Source organism: Lytechinus variegatus, chromosome 1 (assembly GCF_018143015.1).
Source record: "Lytechinus variegatus isolate NC3 chromosome 1, Lvar_3.0, whole genome shotgun sequence".
NCBI lineage: Eukaryota > Metazoa > Echinodermata > Echinoidea > Temnopleuroida > Toxopneustidae > Lytechinus > Lytechinus variegatus.
Window position 1 is genome coordinate 41449005 of NC_054740.1, and position 22109 is coordinate 41471113.

Genomic DNA, 22109 nt, shown 5'->3' on the forward strand with positions numbered 1-22109 from the left:
AAAAGTGAGATTTTATGAAAGATAAGTACAAAAGAGATTGGGAGGGAAGTGGCAGGTGCAAATGTGACATTATCTCTTGCTTGCATTGCCAATGGGAGGATGCCCAAAACTTTAGTGATCCCAACATTCAAATGCTCAGGACTGTAACATTCTTGTTTGTCCAATTGTTCCCAATTTTTCATTGATCTATAACTAATTTTTCTGTTTACACATGTGACTTAATTTGTTCTAATATTTTCATTCTCTGTTCAGTTTACAGAACATCTTTCTTTGTCAATATTAAACTTTCAAATCTTAAAAACAAGGAATGAACAGGACAATGAAATAAAAAATACAAACCTTCATCTACAAAGACTGCCGAGAATCCATCCGGTGATAATGCTACACATACAATGTTCAGTCTAGACTCGATAGCAAAGGTTTCTGATTTGCTACTGTAAGATGAAGCAAACAAAGTATACAAACATTTTAAAATAGATGACTAAACATCCAACAATTGGAATTGTACATGAAAACATGTATGCATTCTTGACCTGCCGCTTTGTTCTAAATTACGTAAACTTAACTTTGGAACCATGGTCTCGCTTCTTGCGAATTCTGTCTCAAAATTCGGCAAGAGAGCAAATATGAAATCTCTCAGACCACTCAGTGAGAGCTTCTTGTAATGCAATCATATTATCTAAAACATCAAGGGTAGTACATGAATGAATTTGATCATGAAATGAACATTTTCAATAACCTTTTTAATTACATTTACAGGGTATGTAAATTGTAAAAATAGCATTTATTTGGTTCCACAACTAGGGAAGTGACCACTTGCAAGTCCATTTCACTTCTTTCATATTCTAATTTCCACTTGCAGAAATTCATATAAGTCTTGAAATGCTTCATAGTTTTCCTAACAATTGGGCTTGAACAAATATGATTCAAATCCAAAAACTAAAACGTTTTATGGCGATATTGATGCACAGAACTAGACAGGGGCTACTTTAATCTTGCCTGAATTTTTAGAATCAATAAGTGCAGAGCAGAAAACAACAAAGATATATTTTCACAAAGGCAGAAAAAAACATGGATTCTTTTTATAGTAAAATATTTAGTTTATTACTCTCAAATGGCATTTGGCCTTGACGAAGACAATTGCTATTCATTTGACACTATTTTCAATCAAATATTAATAGTCACATCTGATATTTTTTTCAAATAATGAAAATTTATAAATGTCCATTCTTACCTGATCTAAAATGACCTTTGACAGTAACACAGTTACCTGAATAATACTCATCTAATTTTTGATACATTATTAAAAAAATATTGATAGAAACTTTTGATTTTTATGTTATATTGAAAATTGAAATTAACCGAGGTAATTTTTTTTTCAGTTGATATCAAATATTGACCTCATTATGACATTTGCATAGTGACCTGAAATTCCATTCAATTTTGTATTTTTTGATACTTGATAACCAATATACATGTATGTATGTTTTTATTCAATATGGCTGTATAATGGTACTCTTCATATTGGCAAGAAAACTGAAATAATTGATAAGCAATTAGTTATGTTCTCTCTTTCGACACCAAAACATGGTCAAAGTTCATTGACCCTAAATGACCTTTGACATTAATCATATGACCTGCAACTCATGCAAGATTATATTAGTGACACTTGATCACCCTTGTACTATCAATGTTTCGATTTACATGTAAAAAAAAATTAACCTTGCTTAAGAATATATTTTAATGTTGCCCTAGCCCTTGTCAGAAAAGTTGATCTATGTCTCCCTTCTGCAACTGATCCAAGTAAGAAAAAAGAAATTACGCTGTACCTTAATATTATTCCTCTATTAATAATTATAACTCTTCTTCATAGGATGGATGTCATAGATTTTGGCTGAATTCATAAATTACAAATCAACCCCGATCCACTTTCAACTCTTGAATATTTGTGACCTCATACAGTGCTTGTTTTATCATGGGAACAAGAAATACCATATATATAAATAATGACCTTTACAGCCTTTGATCTTGCATATCCCCCTCAAAATGAAAGAAATTATTTGTCAATCCTGCATTATCTGCATGTACGGTCTATAGTTTAATATCAAGAGCGAGTTGGAAAATATGAATTAGTATGGACTGACAGGCAACGCTGAAAGGCACCATGGTGGGAGAAACTTGCTTACTTCTTCAGATCAAATCTTGTAACTCTGTTTCCAACAGGGCTGACTACACTATCACCATCAGTTGTGAACGCAAGATTGCCACGGCGATACACACACCCCAAGAGGTTAGAAAACTGAAATAAATTAACACAATAAAATAAACAGTCTATGTTTTATTTGTAAAATATGTATGGAGAAGTGGAAAATACTAAATAAGAACTGAAATTACACATACAGTTCTGCAATTATACACTGCAAAAGAGTCTGGTTAGAAACGTCTCATTTATACCACTTATTGTGAAATAATTTTTATCCCTTTATACACATTAGGCGCATGAAGGTTCATAGATAAAATAAAATTCACGCCTACAAACCGAATTCACCCTCTAACTATGGATTTCCTAGGGAAATCCATCTTTGTTTACATGTGTCTCTTATACATATATGGCTGGTGATTCAAGACTCCATGATGAAGAAGTATACATGTATGTCAAAATATTTTAAAAAACATAATCATGGAGTCCTCAAGACTAAATAAAAACTATTTTCAATTTTTTTTTATGCACAACTTAGTGTCACTGCAAATGAGTCGGTCGATGATGTCCATCACTCACTATTTCTTTTTAACTCTAGTTTAATTGTTTACATTATACAATGTTTCATTTTTTACAGATTTGACCTTATAGACCAACTTGACTGAACTATATATTATTAAACAATGCTAATTCCACATGCTCAGGGAATAATCAATCACGCTTTCACTTGACAATGTCTGAGGAGAAATTAGAATATTTCATATCTCACATAATAAAATACAAAAGAAATAGTGAGAAGAGTGGATGACGTCATCAATCTCCTCCTTTGTATACCAACAAGGATGTGCATGCAACTGTTTTGTGAAATTAAGCGAAACTATAAAATGTCATAACTTTTTATTTTACATCCGATTTCGATGAAGTGTTCTGCTTGTTGTTCTTGCTTCCTAAGTTCCTCTTTCGAACAAATAATAAAGTCAATAGATCACCCCCCCCTGGGATAGGTGTGACGCAAGGACCAATGCCAGTGACTTCATTAAGTATGATGTATCCAGTAATCGGCTACAAATCAGGATGAGGGCTGAGGCCATTAATCGACTTGTTCCAGACAGATGCGCGTCAATCATGTCCATGGAAAGAACATGAAACTTTACGAGTGGGACTACACTAAAGTTCTAATCAGAATTGTGGAAATAAATGAACAAAAATTCAGGATAGTATGTCGTACAAGCAATCTATTTAGCGGTTAAGTATCATAAGTCTATGAAGTTTCATTACCTTATATGAAAAATTCATATTAATGACCTCCAGGCACCGGGAAAAATGTCATAGACCTTCAAAATAGCAGCGGTACGAAAGTAAACAAGGATTTTCTCACACACAGAATACACACGTGGTTGCTACTTTTTTTTTCGTAGGCCTAGCTAGAAGGCCGAGCTCCTTGTCAGCATCTCTGCATAATAACGCAATATAAATGTTCTATGGCAATTTATTATGATCATTGTCTTAATATAGAGCAGATATGGATAGCAATACCATACTCTAAGCTATAAGTTTGTTCAAAAATCATTTTACAAGATATGGTGTATATTCAGCAATTTTCGTCAATTCAAATGAGATTCAGTATACGTGCTCTTCTTGATTTATTAAAGGATCATATTTTGTGCAAATTTCCTTGGGAAAAAATATGACATTCATGGATTTTCTTACAGTTTGATTTGATCGGATTATACGGTGATATGTAATTCTTTTATTTATGTTTTTATTGGGTACTCAAAACTGATTCACAAGGTACAATTACAGGTTTATACAAGATAGATAACAAAAACAAGCTCTTGAAAACGCTGCGTAATCTTGTTTTTCAGCAATAAGATATTCAGCTCTATATAGGCCTACTTCATCTTAATGAAGGAAAGAAGGGAATGGAAATTAGGTTTTTCTTGTCTAAACTAACCACTAACATCGATACAGGCGCGTTGGCAGGAGATTTTTTTTTAATTAAACCCTTCTTTTATTGCTTCAAGGATTTCATTTGTTACCAAAAGACCCCATGTTTCTATATTAGGTGTAAAAACTTTTTTTTGTCAAATTTATATTCAACTGTACTGACACCCCCCCCCCAAACGAGTACAGAGAAGGAAATAACTGTGATGACGTTATAGCTACATCCAAACATTCTTTGGAAAGTTGACAATTTTGCACTCCCTTAAAGGGATAGTCTGAAAATATATCTATTTTAGTAGAATAAAATTCACAGAGCCAAATACTGAAAATTTAATCAAAATCAGATAACAAATAACGAAGTCGAATTTTAAAGCTTATCAATATTTTGTGAAAAGAGTGCACAATCGGGCACAATTTGGCGGGCTGATTATGTCACATCTCCATTTTCCTTTTTCTTATGTTACATGAAATCATAAATGTTCCATTTTTCACAGGCGCGGATCCAGGAGGGGGCAGCCGGCCCCGCCCCCCCCCCCTATTTTTTGGCAACCAGTGTACTCTTTAACTTGATAGAAACGATGAAAAATAGAAAGAAAAGTAAGAAAGAGGTATTATACCCATGATGTGTATTTTACAGCCTCGTATAGGCCGGTCCGACCCCGAAAGGAAACAAGAAAAAGGTGAGGGGAAGAATTGGAAAATAGACTTTATATTTTTAAGAAATTTCGCTCGCGCTTCGCGCTCGCATTAATTGTATGTGTAATGAATCCCATTCAAGAGGATTAAATGGCACTTAATATATCCAGTTCTGAAATTGATTTGCACACCGTTTTTAGCTCGCATATCAAGCTTTCATTATTTTGTTTGATTTACACAAATTGTTAATATACATGTATATCAAAATGTTCAGCTCACGCTGCACGCTTGCATTGTTTTATTTGTGAGATACCTATCCTCTTTTGAAATTCTCACCAAAATTTCTCAAAATGCCTCTTTATCATGTCAGTATTTCAAAAATTTAAGCTCGTTCTTCGCGCTCGCATTTAATTGTTTAAGACACACAGCCTGTTCTTTATTTAGATAAAAACGCGCTTAGTGTCCAGTTTTCAGGTCGGAATGTCAAAAATTTTGAGCTCGCGCTCCGCACTCTCATTATTTAATTGGTGATACTTGTATCCTCTACATTAATCACTAAAAACAGTCGATCCTGATTGAGTCCCTTTTTACGTTACTATATCAAAATTTGGGATCGCGCTTCGCGCTCGCATTAGTTAGATACTTATCTTTGTTCATGATTATAAAAACTGCTCAGAATCTTCAGGTCTAAGGACATATCAAAGAATTTGAGCTCGCGCTTCGCGCTCGCTGTATGTATTAAGACCAAATGAGATACCTTATCTTGTTTACAACAATAAAAACTAAAACTTCAGTCTTTAGTTAGGACTAACCCCTAAAGAAAAACAGATTTATAGCGGCCAATCGAGAAAAATGTTGATGAAAATATTTTTCGGCCCTCCCCTTTTGGCGAAAGCTGGATCCGCCCCTGTTTCATATATACATGCATGTGTAAATGAGGTGTCTCCATTATAATGAAATAAGGTGCGGCAATAAATAACTATACACTTTATCAATTGTCAATCCCACTGATTGTTATATTCTTGGTAAACTTTTTTAAATAAACCTAATTTCATATAATAGAATACAAAAGAACAAGTGGGATATGACATCATCAGCCCAAAGACATGCCTATATTTCACCAGAATAATTCAAATCTTTAAGATTCAATAACTTTGTTATTTGCCATCCGATTTTGATAAAATTTTCAGCATTTTGCTTTGTGAATTTTACTCTATTTATTGAGATATAAATATTTCCAGCCTAGACCATCCCTTTAATTAAGTTTCGAGCTCAAGTACAACGGGCCCTTGATATCATAATATACGACCATTATAGTTCCGTGGCCATGCAATCGACTTGTGCTGCGCCTGCAGGGCCATGCAGTGACGACATCCGGGGGGCGGCCATTGCCCTGGCCCTCCCAGTCAGGATCGTACGTGCCCCCAAATTGCCCCCCCCCCCCGCCCCGAAATTTCGAAAATTGGAAACAAACTGTATCATAAATGTTGTCATAATTATCCTAATTAAGCTGTTGCCAAAACAACATTTTTCCGTCTTCAAAAGTTCTTTCAAAGTTGAATATTCCTATCCAGCCACTGTACCCAACAATATTAGTCACCAACATAAATCTTTTAGGTCATTACATAAAATTCAAAATTTCCTCCGCATTTCGTGCTCGCAGTGGCTGTTCACTGAGATAAATGATCAATGATAACATGGGGGCCGGCATGGGGGTTAAGAATCTAGTGTTCAAAAGTGCTCAACTCAATATGCACAAATTATTCTTCTCGCGTGATCATTGAGTTTTCATATACTTAGGCATATACTATAAATCACTTTAATCAAATGATTGATGCCAGCTTGTATAGGACTACAAAAAAACTATGCCTTGAAATCGTCGGTCCAATGGAATAATCTGTATGCTCGATCGAGCTCCACACTATCAGTTTCAATTAGATGCACGTGTTACGCGCTCGCGTTAGTTTTCAGTTAAATAGGTGGCCTATTGCCCATCTTCACGGATGTAAATCTCGAGGGGGAAAGGGGGATATATCTTCACACTTTTCGAAGAGGAGGATGGCATAAATCATACGGCATATAATCACCCCCACCACACACACACCGTGACACTTTTCAAGACAGAAACGATACTCATTATACTGTTAATGAAATTGCTTGGATTGTCGCGTTAAGGTAAAATTTCTTCCCGCTTTCTATTTATTCTTACAAGAATTTGGCCATGACAAATCCTTACGTGTAGCTTATTGCAAAGGTTTTTATTTCGCTAATTAATAAATCCATTTATGAAATGAATAATTAGAATGACGTTTAAATATACAACTTTAAAATATCATACCCCCCCAAAAAAAACGTTCCTTAAATACACTGGCAGGGGGGGGGGTCATATCCTGGCATCATTGGAAGCGGGGGTTTGTACAAAAAATATAGGTCTATAACCTTGGCTTCATATTGTACGATAAGTCTGATGACATCGATCATGTCGATCAGATAATTTTCCGTTAATGAAATACGTAGGCTTAATGTTACGACAGAAATATTTCCCAGAGATCCTAACAATTTTATTTATGTCTTATATATGCTAGTAACGATATAGGCACGCTTTCAACCACAATTTAAGGCAACAATCTAATGAATGTGTCAAATATCAATTTCGCTCGACATTTGTAACATTTTCCTTTCTGCGATCTTTTCCTTTTCATTTTGTATTATTGTGCCATTTCCGCATTTGGGGAAGTTTATATTATGGGGTGTGATGGCCCTAATATCATTTTAAGGCACCGTTATCCCCCGAAAATCATGATCCCATTATTTTTATTCTTGACTCGACTCGATCACCTCTAACTAGTGGGCAAATGACTTTTCATTGAACAATTCTCGACTATTTGATTATGTATATGTATGTATGTATATATATAACAACCATTGTTTCTTTTCTCTTTCTTACTACCCTTATGTTCATTGTTTTAAACGGCTGAACTTTTCTTACGTTCGCTCGCTGCAATTCTCCGCTTATTTCGCTCGCTCGGAATTGAATATGAACTGTTATTCAGTTATTTTGTAATCTAACAATTACAGTTACAATTATGTGATGTACTTTGACATAACATTCAGAAAATAACACATTTCACACTTCTCTCTTTCCAGGCGCGGATCCAAGGGGGGGGGAAGGGGCACCGCATCCTGTTAGTTCACAAAATGTAGGTAAACCACGCTACCGAAACTGCGCGCATCAAGACATTCTCCAGCACATGGGTCTGCTTCACTCCAGTCAACGGCCGATTAGCTCTGCATAGGAGGATTACCATATGTGCACAAGTAGGCTAGCTGTAAAACAGTATTTAAAAAATGCTTAAAATGTCCTGTTTTCAGGCATTAATATTACCAGATTTCGAGCTCTCATTAATATCAATTTGAATAAGGTAACAGTTTCATGAATTCCTAATAATGAAATTGTCCCTTTTTTCAGAATGGAATATCGATATCGACAATTAGCTTCATCTCGCGATTAGGAAGAGGAATAGGAAAAATAGTCATTTTCATATGATGACAAAATGTCCTTACAATTTCCGCGGGTGCTTGATCTAAATAATATATATTTTTTTAAATCGGCTCGCGCTTCGCGCTCGCATCATACAAGTACGTTCCATTTATCCACTTCACAATTTTCCTACGATGCTTGAAACAGTGATTAAATTGACCCTCTTCAGAACGCCTTCCATTTTTTTTTCAGCTCGCGCTTGCGCTTTATTGATTTTCAAAACAAAAGAAATGCATCTACAGTAGAATGCAGATTCTAGGTCTAATTAAATCTAAAAAAACACGCAGTTTTTTCTTTATTCAAAACGTGCAGTTGAATTGTCCAGTTTTGAAATCAGAATATCAAAAATTTTCCTCTCGCGCTTTGCGCTCGCATTATTAATGTAGGAAAATACCCAATTATTCATAATTTTTTGTGATTCACGAAACATGAATAGTGTGCCCGTTTTTAGGTCTAAATCTCATTTTTTTCGCTCGCGCTTCGCGCTCGTATGAAATGTTTAGTTATATACCTATTTTGTATATGATTACCAAAAGTTTTTAGAATGTCAAATTTTTAGGTCAAAATGTCGTAAATTTTCAGCTCGCGCTCGCATTTTCTGATGGTTGAAATATGTACTGTTTTCATGGGTAACTGCAAGCAGTTCTAGTACGGTCTGTTTTCCATCAGCCTGGGCCAGAACGTATATTAAAAATCGTGGACCCCTCATTATTCAATAATACTCAATTACATAATAGTGGCCAACAGAAAGGGAAAATGTGAAATAAACAACAACATAATACATGAATGAGTAATGTCCGAAAGTAACGAGAAGAGTAATGCCGGAGACGATGAAGGAGATCATTTCTACATAATATATGGACTAAAATAAGAAAATATGCACTGGTGATGTATAGCGAGTATGAAGTTGAAGCGTAAAGGAAACGGATCAAAGATTATTATGCCTGGTTGAGGAGTGATGACGAGTTCTTTGGATACCAACAATAATCAGGGGCCGCGGAAAGTGTGTGTGTGTGTGTGTGGGGGGGGGGCTAACCATGCAAAAAATCACAATCCTATGGTCATTTTTACGTTTTTGTACACGGTTTTGGAAAAAAGTGGGGGCTGAAGCCCCCAGCCCCCCGCTTCCGCGCCCCTGATAATAACAATAAAAGTAATGATAATAATAATAATGTTAATGATATCACGTCATAAAAACAGAGGGAAGAGCAACCGAGCTGAATTTATACAAAATTCTTCAAGATGAAACATAGGGATCGTTAACTTTGAGTATATCATGTTCATGGAAATTAAAGCGGGAATCCGAGTGGGCCCGGGAGTGGCCGCCCCCAAGCAATTATAGAGCTCCCAAATTAAGCCCACCCCCCTATCTGCACGCCACTGCAGTAGGACATTTATTCGCATCTTTATCACGGGCTGGAGTTGGAATTGACTGACGTTGATCTGGAAAGAGGGGCTCACGGTAAAACGGAGAAGAACATGCCAGGGTATTTAGGGATCGAACTTCAGATGGCAATAAATTTAGGACTTTAAGGGTCACACATGTACTCGTATTGCAATATGAGTGCCCCCGGCTCAGCCCTTCAATCATGTTCAATCGATATGTCATAGAAAAAAAAACCTTTGTCATTGTTTTGCTAATTGTCAGATATTTTGTTATACCCTGTTTATTGTATTTTCTTTGTTAAGTGTTCATGCATGAAACAGTTGCAGAAATCAATGAATGAAAATGAATGAAGTACAGAATTCAGTGGTAGGGCCTATAAGTGAGATATGCACCAGAGCTATATCCTACGGGGGCATGCAACCGGCCCCCCCCCCCGAAAAAAAAGTTTTAAAAAAATAGCAGTCAACCATAACTAATATTAGGTGAATTGATCGGTAGACATTATCGTTCCCCGAAAATGTGACAAGCAAGAAAAAAAAATCCTTATGACTTTCCCATGTTGCTCTAACTAAGGGCGCGGCGCCCCCCCCCCCCTCCTTGAAATGAATTACCTCTTCCCTGACCATCTCTCTCTCATTCTTAAATCTATTACAACTATTATTTGTAAAGACATGATGTCCTGACTTTAATCCGCTTGGGATGTGAAATTGATTAAAACCCCTCTAATTAATTCTTTTATTCTTCCACCAGCATAGCATTAGTAGTGCAGTGAGTAATGACACCTGACTGGACAGAGTGCGCAAGTCTGCATATTATGATTGCCTTTTTTGTATCTGATATTTCAATTGGACATTTTTTTACTACTACGACCTCTTTCTCGTCTTGTTACCCAATCACAGCTCGTGACCTTTATACAACAATCGTATCACATGATTAAATCATTGAGTGGTTCATCAGCTGCGCTAGCCATATTGCCATTCAGAGGAGTCGACAAGCCGCTGATTAAACTCACAAAAATACACTTCACGCTCGAAATTAGACCGAGGAAAGGATTTGGCTGAATCGTAGAAGATTTCTAGATATTGATTTGTATTTTTAAATTATTTCTGTTTCAAAATGACTGACACAAGTCCAGCATACACGCCCTTTTTTGGTGTAATGGGAGCCACATCGGCGATGGTATTCAGTGGTAAGTTTCCCGCACAGAATACAGTGTCAAGTGCCTGCATCTGCAGCTGCGCCTGCACACACACATGTCATGCATGTATGAATCGGGGTATAAATGGGGACGGGGGCCTTGCCTTGTCTTCGCACCATTTTTGGCATTAGTACTTTAGACTAGAGATTTCGCATATATCTAATTCTCCCCTAAATCATTATTGTTCCTGTAAGTGTAAAAAGTAACGCACCCTACATGCCCTGAATAATTTTGGCCTAAATTTGACAATGGACAATGCCAATCAATGGCCATGCCAATGATGATGACTGTGCCGAGATTTGATATGGCAAACCAATCGAAATCCCAATTTGAATTTCACATGCCAGCACAGGATCACAGTCAAACACCAATTTTCATATACAAAGGCACTAGTAGTATCACCTCCAGAAAGTCCTCATTTTAACTAAAAAAAATCTGTTGTTAAAAAATAGCCTAGACAGTAGATAGACTGCGCATAGTCATAATTTTTTATGATTTTGATATTGTCATTTGATCACTGAGCCTAGACAAGGTATGCTATGCCAGTGTGGATTTCTTTGTCTTCCGCTTGGCGACAGCACGCAACTCACGCGATTTGACAAAGAAATCCAGATGGCGACGCAAACACGGCCGTAAGCTCTTCCCATCTTTTCATAACATTTTTCTTGTTTTTTATTGAATTCTTCTTTAAAAACAAAATCAATATCGCAGAAACGTGGAAATGAAGTTGAACTCCATGTACATGTTTTAGGGCTAGATCTTTTTTAGGGGGAAAGTAGAAATCTTGTGGGCAAAAGTTTCAGGTTTTGTATCTGTACGTGCGTGAATATAGCTTGGCGTCCCAGGCGTCAATGGGGAGCAAGCCTACGTAGAGTAGATGACTTTTACTCCCTAGACGCCTCCAGGCTAGTCCAATAGGGAATTCCCTTCATATTTAAGATTAGAACTAGTGGTCCATATATAGACCAAAATTGTATTAAATTGCATACCTTTATACACCTAATGCGTATAAAGGTATGATCGTTCTCCCTCCCCCCCAAATAAGAAAAATTGGAGATTTCTTACCAGACCAATGTCAAGTATCCATATTGTAAACACTGCGATACAATAGCCTGACCCTTGAACCCACTTTGATATGACGTTAATGTACTTGTACCACGTACATGGCGGAAGTGCCGTTTTAAAGAAAAATTCATAGATTAAAAAAAAAAAATTTAATAATAAAATTTGAATATTGTAAATATTTATTTTTGCAATAATCATAAAAGATATGATCACTGAGTCCTCTAGGCTAGTTAAAAAGTCAAAAATTTTCCCTCAAAAAATTAGGAATAGGAAAGACTTTCATATGCACCCCCACCAAAAATAACAAAATTGTTGAGACTTCCGGTTTGTTCACTTCAAATATTTCTATGGTTTTTTTCACTCTTGCTTACCTTAGTTGGGACTCGAAATCACCTCGCTTTATCTGCAGTCAAGACCTCTTCCGGCTATGCTAGCAAGAAGAGCTAGCATTTAACGATTATCAGTCGATAGTTCGACTAGTCTAGACTCACAGACCCTTTACTGACTAAATAAACCGATGTTTATAGACAATTACATGCATTAGATCCTGCTCAAAATTTGACGGAAAAAAACATATTTTGGTATGTATTTCCACTTCCCCATCATATAAGTTCTACAATGTATATTAGTATACTAATACCAACCTTGCAATACGTGTGAGTGTATTAAGGCTAGATATATTATTCTGAACCTTCTCCATGTTTTTATTTTCGATTTTAGTGGGGGTGCGTATGGAATTCTTACCCAGGAGGATGCGCCATATACTGATATATCCAGACTAGTAGAGCATGTGGCAGCTTAACTCAGATATAAGAAGTGGGGTTGCTGAAAAATGCACCAAAAATGAAGAAATCCTTGGTTCTGTTCAGTGTACGATATCTTTCTCGCAAATTTAGGATCGTATCTTCAAATTTCCAATTAAAATAAAGAAGTCATCACATGAAATGCCTAATCTTTGATATTTTCCCATTATTTTGAGTCCAATTATTCTATGAATAACTGTAGTATTGCAGGTGTAATCTTTGTGGTCGTTGCATGTATTCTTTTATTAGAATCTTGCAGCAGATACACATGTGCAGACAACAGGCACTGCACAGAAGTTTTGGGCACTTACTATTATTGCGCCACTCACCTTGACTGCCCGACAAAATTGGTTCTAGAAATCATTTCCAATGTTGAAGGGTTTCTTGTGGCATCTGATATTTAATCTTGGTATTTCCCTGAAATGTTTGCAATACTCGTTTGGTTAAAAAAAATCCAGCAAAAAAACAAGGAATTTAGCATCAGACTTAACCCATTTTTGGAAATACATATGTTGGATTGTCAACATTTTCAATCATTTACATGTAGGCCTATTTAAAAGAAAAATGGTTTCATCATTTGAGGTAGCATATATGATCTTGATAATACTCGCCAAGTAAATTCACATCAGTAATTAGCATATATGCCATAAAATAGAAAAAAATATGTTTCAATGTTGTGTTAAGATTAATTTTTGTCTACAGATTTCTGAGAGTTCATTGTGCCAGGATGAAACCTGTCAGAATAATTCATTACATTGATATGAGTATCACATATGACAAAGAAATAAAATCAGTTTATAGTTTTAATGATACATGGCATGCCATGTCACACTTACATGTACATGTATGTGTCCAAACCTATTTAAAGGGGTACTCCATGCTGAAAATGATTTGATTTGATCAGATTAAGAAAAATCAGACAAAACACTGAAAATATGATTGAAATCGGACAAAGAATAACAAAGTTATTTTTTTTCATTTTAAAGATTTGCATTATTCTGGTGAATCAGTACTTCATGAATTCATATTCAATGAGCAGTCTGATGTCATGTCCCCACTTTTTCTTTTGTATTTTATTTTATGAAATTAGGTTTATTCAATTCATGACGATGTACATATAACTGTTTTCACAATAAATTGCTAAATTTTTTAATTCAATAACTTAGCTATTTTCAGATTTTGATGAAATTGTCAGTATTTTGCTCTGTGAATCTTACTATATTTTATAGATATTTTCAGCCTGTAGCATACCTTTAAAATTGTAGGAAATAGATAAAAACCAAAGCATAAACATTTCTCTAAAACCTTATGGTAACAAACAAAATTACATTTATTTTTTTATTTTCACCACAGGCTAAGAGCACTCAAATCTGCAATTTTGAGCATATTGTGATATAGCCCACAAACAATTTTTTTTATGAGGAAAAAACAATTTGATGAAATTAAAGCAAGGTATGACTAATCTGCATTATTTGTCAAGTAGTTTACTGCAGAATAAATTGGGGGGGGGGGGGGGGGGGGTAATACAGCAAAATATGTATTTAAAAAAGAACTTCATGCCATTTAAGTACAATACCTCTGTTATTTCATTGAGAAAGCAATTCTACTCTAGGTAATCTTGCTCCTCCCAAATCAAACTACCCCTGGTGTTGCCCCTGTGTGTGACTAGCGTCCATGGACATCTTGAATACAATGAAGGCTTAATAATTCATCGCAATTCACAATTTGTTGTCCCCTCATACCTACCTACATGTACTACATGTATTACCTTTAATACTGTAGGCTTCATCAGACAATGTCTGCTCTAATTGGCTGGAGGTGAGGTTGTGACACTTGCAGATTGACCATTCGAGATACATGTAATTTATGTGTTTGTCTTTAATAGATCTTTAACTTCAATATTGAAAAGTTGTGATTAAAACAAAATTATTCAAAATCTGTTTGACAGCATACTGTTTGATATTTTCTTACATACCAAATCAGTAATATGATTGTAATTTTATGTTATGTGAAGTGTAGGTGCATACATGTACATGCAGGCCACTGTGCTGTATTAGAAAATGGTATTGGGAGAGGCATCCAAGCAGATGAGACCTTTAACTTTATTTGACAGTAAAAAGGTTTAGAACAGGATGTTACTATCTTAATAACAAAGGAAGTAGTGACAAGTTTATGTACTTTGGGAATCAGTCAGATATCCTGGAACATGAACATGCAGATCTCTTTATGAATAATAATAATGCCCTGATTTGCCCTTGCAGTCCCAGATATGATATTATTTGGTGTTAAAAAAAAATATTCATACTTAAAAAAAAAGTGAAAAGAGTAAAACCAAAAAACAAGCAAGTAAAGTTGTTGAGGTAAATTGCCAATTTGATTACTACCATCTGGTCCATTTACCACATGGTCTACCTTCATTTAGTCTCATGCCATTCTGTCCACCAATATTTCGTCTAACAACCATTTGGTCCAATCATCACTTCGTCTAATCACCATTTCGTCTCATAACCAGTTGGTCTAATGCCCATTTCATTTTTCTTCATTTCGCACAACTTAACACTTAGTCCAATTAGACCAAATGGTATATGGAATAAATGGCTATTGGACCAACTGGTTATTAGACTGAGTGCCATTAGTATAAATGAAAGTACATGTAGATCATATGGTGAGTGGACGAACTGATGGTAGACCAAATGATAGTAGACGAGTTGGCGGTTGGACAAATTTACATTAGAAAATTGGAAATAAAGTTATAAACCGTTGTTGATACTGATGTATTATTTGAGATAAAGTGTAATGATAAGGTACAGTACAGTGTGATTGTAATGGCACAACAAATGGATTTTGCTGGAGAATTTACTTTTAAACAAAATCTGTGGGGGGGGGAGCCAAATATTTTTTTTTGGGGGGGGAGGGGGGATTTTCTGTGTCCTCTCTTTTGGGTGAAGTACATACCTCAAAGACTTAATTGGAAAAGTGCATTTGTTTAGTAAAGGGGCAGTCCATGCTGATATCAAGTGGGTTTTTATAATGAAAGCATAAAGTATCAAACACACATGTATTATGGAGATTTAAAAAAGCAAAAACATTTTGTGACAATACATCTCAGCGGTTGACCCATTACAAATTTCATGGATACCTGTATTTCTTTAATTATTGATGATGGGTGGGGATATTTTTTTTTCTCATTTACATGTAAATGTGTATGAATTCATGCATTCTAAAGAAATAATTTTCTGAAAAATATAATTTCTCCTTCATGTGTTGGTAAAAAAACCTATATGTACATTCATGCTTTTGGACCAAATGATTTTTTTTATATACAAGATGTTTTTATGATGAATCCCCTCTTTGTCCCCTTGCATATATATGTATGGTGGTTTTAGCTTAAGGTAATAGACCCCTTCAAAGTTCCTATACATGTAGTAAAAACTAAATATGATAAGTGAAGAATACAGTTTAGAGCCAAAAAAATGAATAAATAAAAATGCAATGCCATTTTCATGCAAACAGTCTTGAAAATGTTGCTTTATTGGGTTAGAAACTGGGAACTGTTGGCAGATAAGGACTGTAGATGATGATACATATTGGATGTGTCAGTGGCATACATGTTGGGTTGAATTATTGTAGCTACTGTCACGAGTCACTCTTATATACAATGAATTCAAAATGCATGTTCCTTCTTTGTGTCTTCCAATCACAGCCCTCGGAGCAGCCTATGGCACGGCAAAGAGTGGTACCGGAGTGGCCGCCATGAGTGTGATGAGGCCGGAGCTTATCATGAAGTCTATCATCCCTGTTGTTATGGCTGGTATCGTCGGTATCTATGGTCTGGTTGTTGCTGCTGTCATTGCCAATGGAATCCCTTCAGATGCAGGTGCTTACACACTATACAAGTAAGTAGGACGTTCATTGATCTTTGTAATGATTTTTTTTTAGTAAATGAGGAAAATGTGCCATGCGAAAGTATGTAGAATTACTTAATTTGAAACGTCTACAATTCAGAAATTGGGGGCTATCATGTAGAGCATACAGAAAATATCCCAAGTAAAGAAAAAAAAATGTCATTTACGAAGCCCCCCCCCATCATACAGTCAGTAGAGCGGTGGTTTCAGATTCTAGTAACCCAGGTTCGATTCCCACTTAGTGCACTCGTGCCCTTTTGTAAGGCATTAATCCTCATTACCAGGTCCCTCGGAGAGGACCTTAAGCTTTTGGTCCTCAGGTTGCTTGTTTACAAGCATTCATGCTTTTTTTGCTTTTTGCAATTGGGTAAAAATCGCCACCACCACCAGTCAGTTGCCTCCATTTGTCATGGGACAGCAGTAATTCAAGTTAATTTCATTTCTTGCTTTGCATATCCCCCTCCTTATTCTTATAAAAAGATAAACTCTGCATTTTTTCTCTCTTTTTGCATAATACTGTCCTACTGAAAAGGTATCTTTAAACATATTCACCTTGTTTCTATGCTTGAACTCTGAAATTTAATGAGAATGTAATAGATTCTTATTTTTGATGTATTTTGGTAAAATATCAGTATGTGTAGTTTTTAGGGGATTGTCTGGAACTCAGCATATTAATACTTCCCCTTATCCCTCTCATTACAGGAGTTTTATGCACTTGGGTGCCGGTCTTAGCGTCGGATTGAGTGGACTTGCTGCTGGCTTTGCTATTGGAATAGTAGGAGACGCGGGTGTAAGAGGTACAGCGCAACAACCAAGGCTCTTTGTAGGAATGATCATCATCCTTATCTTTGCAGAAGTTCTAGGTCTATACGGTCTGATTGTGGCCCTGGTGTTGTCAACAAAATAGACCACCCCCCTAAAAAATGTAATAGTAATTATTTGAATGATTAGGTATGATTGGGCCCCCGTTTATATCTCCGTTGATGTAGTGTGTCAATCAATGTGGTCCCCAATTTATTTGGGTCTGCTTATGATGTCAAAGGAACATGGAAACTCCCATTGCAATGAACGTGAATTAGTATTCAATTGTAATCTAATCAGGATTTAGACAGATCTTTGGTTCTTGGGTTTATTCTGTTATTAATTCAGTAGGTGAAATGTGCATTTCTTCTCTTTTTTCCCAATCGAAAGGAATAATTGAGAGAAATGTTGTACATTGATTAAACTTGATCCTCTATTAATAAACAATCTCCTTTCTTTAATTTTTCCCCAAGCAATATTAAATGTTAGTGGTCTTTACAGTGAAACATAGTAATTGATCGCCTGTGACATTGTAGTTTATGTTGGTTTATTGTTATTATTAACATTATTAACATAGGTATATTTTTCATGCAAGCTTGCTTGAAAAATACCACTGATGTCCGTTGTCAATAGTCAAGGGTTAATGTGCAAAACAATTCTTTCATATAATCTTTGGAAAATGGTGAAATTTGTTTTATATGGGATTCTTTGTTAATGTTTAGTTTGTCAAGCTTAGAGTGAAGTACTAGTTATATATATTTCCAATCACTGTATATTGGATTGATAGACTCTTTATTATGTGATTCAAATGTGTTTTGTTGAATAATGTTTTAGTAATGTAAATTCATGCTAGTCCTAAAACAAACAACACCAAACTAATACAAGAACAATTCATTACTAGTACATGTAATTGATTTTGCAAAATCATATGATATCAACAACACCAAAATTAAGTTTTATATGTGTACTAACTTACACGTACATTTATAATTTTTTCATAAACTTTCATTCTAATCTCTGTTTCTCCAGCATTGATTATCTATCATGCTTTACATTGATTGTGAGTTGCTACTTGAATACTAGAAAGAATTTATTAAACTTAATTGTAAAGATTTGAGTTGACCATATTTCATCCGCATGATTACTGGTATTATTGAATACCGAGTCCAGGGTGAAATTTCAATTTGTTTTGTGACGCAAAAATCTATACACACAGTGAGGACACTAAATTGTGTAAATAATGTACTTTCGGACCTTGTATGTATTCATATGTACAAGACCTTTTAAGGAACCTTATCAAATTTATGATGCAAGTATTTTTTCGCAATCTGCACATTGATGGCAATTGCCACTGCCAAATTATGTAAAATATCAGACACATCTCTTCCTTCTACCTAATTTTTTCATTTTATCAGTTAGATGCATTTGTATATAAACACATATATTCTGAAAGAGACTGGTTTGTCCAGATCAAGACTTATTTCATTTTCCACCTAGGTTATAGTGCATTCTAGGTTACCAAAGTTATAGATATATCTGGGATAAACGATGTGAAAAGCATGTACATTGAAACTTTTTAATATCTATGAAGTTTGACTTTCTGATGTGGGCTGTTGAAACGTATCTCAAAATGCATTTTTGATGGATAATCTCAGAAAATACTGTGTTCTTGAATTATGGCAACCTCATGGTGCCTGTAAACAGTCTCCTTATTCCTATAGAGAGAGCTCTTTTGAAGCAAAAGAAAGTTGTCACCTATTTTCTGAGCTCTCCTCAAAAGTTGTTGAATTTGGAGAGAAGTTTTAACAGCCCACCAACAAAATAATTTGTTGTGTATGAATGCATGATGTGGTATCTCTGGGTTTGAGCAATACAGTAGGAAGAAACTAGAAAGTAATCTTTAGTCAAATAGCAACTTTTCAGCAAAAGAAAATTGAAACGGGTAATGAGGGGTTTCCAAATATTCTTGTAAGAAAGTGGCAGTCATACTTCTGTTTCCACTAAATAAAGGCATTAACTGACTGGTACCAGAGACTTGTGGGGTGTTTCACAAAGATTTAAGTATGACTTCAAGTCGTACTTAAATGCCACCGCGTACAATAAAACGCGCAATCTTATCAATATGCAGTAGTGTGCATCCTCTTGGCATGATCTGACCAATGCGCTCATGCCTTTGCGCAACTAGGCATTTAAGTGCGACTCTAAGTCATACTTAAATCTTTGTAAAGCACCCCCAGGCTAATACAGGACTTTTGTAAAATGTACATTATTTTAAGTTGAGATAAGAAAGTAACATACATGTATGTGGGTTGATGAAGTCATTTTCCCCATTAAGCAATATGTCTTGTAAAAACAATGAGAATGAATTGATGTTGTCTGGAAGGCTGAAAGACGACAAGGTAATCAGTACTGTATTGACTTCACACTCTTTTCCAGCATTCTTTCGAATTCTTCCTCTGATAATAGCATGCAGTATGATATAAGAGCTTCTCCCAAGAATAGACACATTTGCATGATTAAGAATGCCATATTATTTGACAAATTGTGTAAGATATTGTAATTTATTATTACATGTAGCACCAAATAATTATGATCTGTCATTTTAATCCATAAGTGTACAAATTGTTCATTGCACTCAATGTGTGCAGTTATAAATCATTCCATTTCTTGAGTGGAAAGCATGTTTAAATGTAAAAGGAAAGCTATTCTGTGTCTGTGTACGTGTACTATAAAGAGTGAGTAGTTAACAAAATGAACAGTTACACTGTTAAATACCGACATGAAAAAAAAGTATTTGTTTTGGGGGTGAAATAGTTTCATATTTAGAAATGTTATCCAGCATTGACAAAATCCTTTATATTGTTAGTGTATGAAAAAAAGATATTATATATCATTAAATATATGTATTAATGAATGTATACATGTTTTTTTTGTTTGTATTTTACATGTATGCGTATCTATCTCCTTTGTCGAGTGTATGCGGTGTGTTGCTAAATCGGAAGTCTGCTTGCAGTTAACAGGACTGGCATGCATGCAATCCATGCTGCTATTATCTGACAACTTTCCAATTGTCAGATAATAAAATCAAATCAATGTTGTTCAGAGCGAACAGGTAAAGTTGCAAGGCCCTAGGTGACTGTGTTTGTGGGATCGAGGGAGGTGAGGCCGAGTGTGTGTGTGTTGAACTATGGGATTTTTTGCTAAATGAAAATCAGGAATTTACTTTAAAAATACGAAGTAAACAGGACTGTTTAATGAAAGGGATTTCACTAAAATAGTTGGCACTGACAATTTCAGACATTTTCAGTGCTGACAACATTCATGAAACATCCACCAGGACATGCCTGAGGAAATGATTAAATCATATCTCTGACTATTACACGTTTAGAATTGAAATACAACATTGATGGGTTAAGGCCTTGCATCAGTTAATACTATTAGATGATCATTTATTTATTGGATAATTCATGTTTTTTCAATTGGGTATCTTTGGAAAACTGTTGTCATAGTTTCAATTTGTAAGATAAATTTTCTCACAGTTGTCAAAGTTGGCTTTATTTACATATATATATACACATTGTATGAGGACATGAAAGTCATTTGAAAAAGTATTAAAAATCAATATTTAAATCCTGATAATGGAATATATATTGCCAACTGTGATATCCAATTCACTTGAAAGAAAACACTGAAACACAACAAAACGTCTTTGTAGTATTTTCAACTGTGCATCCACCCTTAGTATTGCAAATATACGTGTATGCAGACCTGTATGCAGGATTTCAAACTAGGGGGTTCAATTTCTTCTATTCCTTGGCTGAAAATTTGACAAGCAAAAAGAGAGTTTTCAGTAAAATTATTAAGACATTTTGTCCCATAGAATCTATTTTCCTTCCCTATTTTCATTGCTCTGGAAAATTTTGAGGGTTCGATCGCCCCCCCCCCCCACCTACAGCGTTGGTATATGTTTGAATCAATCTGACCTAAATTTTTTGAGTAGGTTTTTTTGTATAAACATTAAAAAAAAATAGAGAAGGAATATGAGCTCGATTAAATGACAGCGTTTTTAGCCATTTTTTTCCAGTTTGATTGATAAAAAAATTCCTGAAATTACACATACATGTCAGTTTCCTCTAATTTGTCTGGTTCTGCAATTCAAGCAAAGTTATTTTAGTTTTGATTTTGCCTTTCAGTTGGTACACATATTATTCACTTGACCTTGCTGCATGCAAAGTACATTACGTACTGTACAAGGTGATTACAAGATAAGATCAAACTTTGTTTACAGTCATTCTGCTTTTGTATGAATCAATTTCCTTATTCCAGTCATCGTGACTCAGAAGTGGTAAATTACCAATAGGTCTAAACCTGCTTTGTCTAATTTCTGCTCAAATGGTCTCATCCCACACGGTCCAATTTTACTTCATCTACAAACAATTTTACTAATTATGTGATATAATTGCTGGTTTGCCCATTCACCATATTGCCTTGTTTCCAGTGACGCTGTAACAACTTTTTTTTAATACCTAGTAGAGGTCAAATGTCAACTTGGTCCAACACCACTTAGTCTATATTATACATTCTTCTAGAAGATATATTGGGAGGGCAGGCAGTACATGGGAAAAAATG

The 22109-nt window shown here is 35.3% G+C and overlaps 2 protein-coding genes across 2 annotated transcripts in view; one reads left to right on the forward strand and one right to left on the reverse strand.

Moving 5' to 3' along the window:
- Positions 1-3609, reverse strand: part of LOC121414236 (periodic tryptophan protein 2 homolog) — a 52943-nt gene extending 49334 nt beyond the window's left edge. Inside the window, exons 1-3 of the mRNA XM_041607353.1 lie at positions 3479-3609; positions 2187-2299; positions 340-434 (exon numbers count right to left, since the gene is read on the reverse strand). Coding sequence (XP_041463287.1) covers positions 340-434; positions 2187-2299; positions 3479-3496 — 226 coding nt within the window. The 5' untranslated portion in view covers positions 3497-3609. The remainder of the gene's footprint in view (positions 1-339; positions 435-2186; positions 2300-3478) is intronic.
- Positions 3610-10637: 7028 nt separating this feature from the next.
- LOC121414246 (V-type proton ATPase 16 kDa proteolipid subunit-like) lies at positions 10638-20398 on the forward strand. Its single transcript, XM_041607364.1, has 3 exons — positions 10638-10897; positions 16478-16670; positions 17382-20398. Exons 1-3 carry the CDS (start codon positions 10825-10827, stop codon positions 17584-17586), a joined length of 471 nt encoding a protein of 156 aa, XP_041463298.1. The 5' UTR covers positions 10638-10824; the 3' UTR covers positions 17587-20398.
- Positions 20399-22109: the final 1711 nt, after the last annotated feature.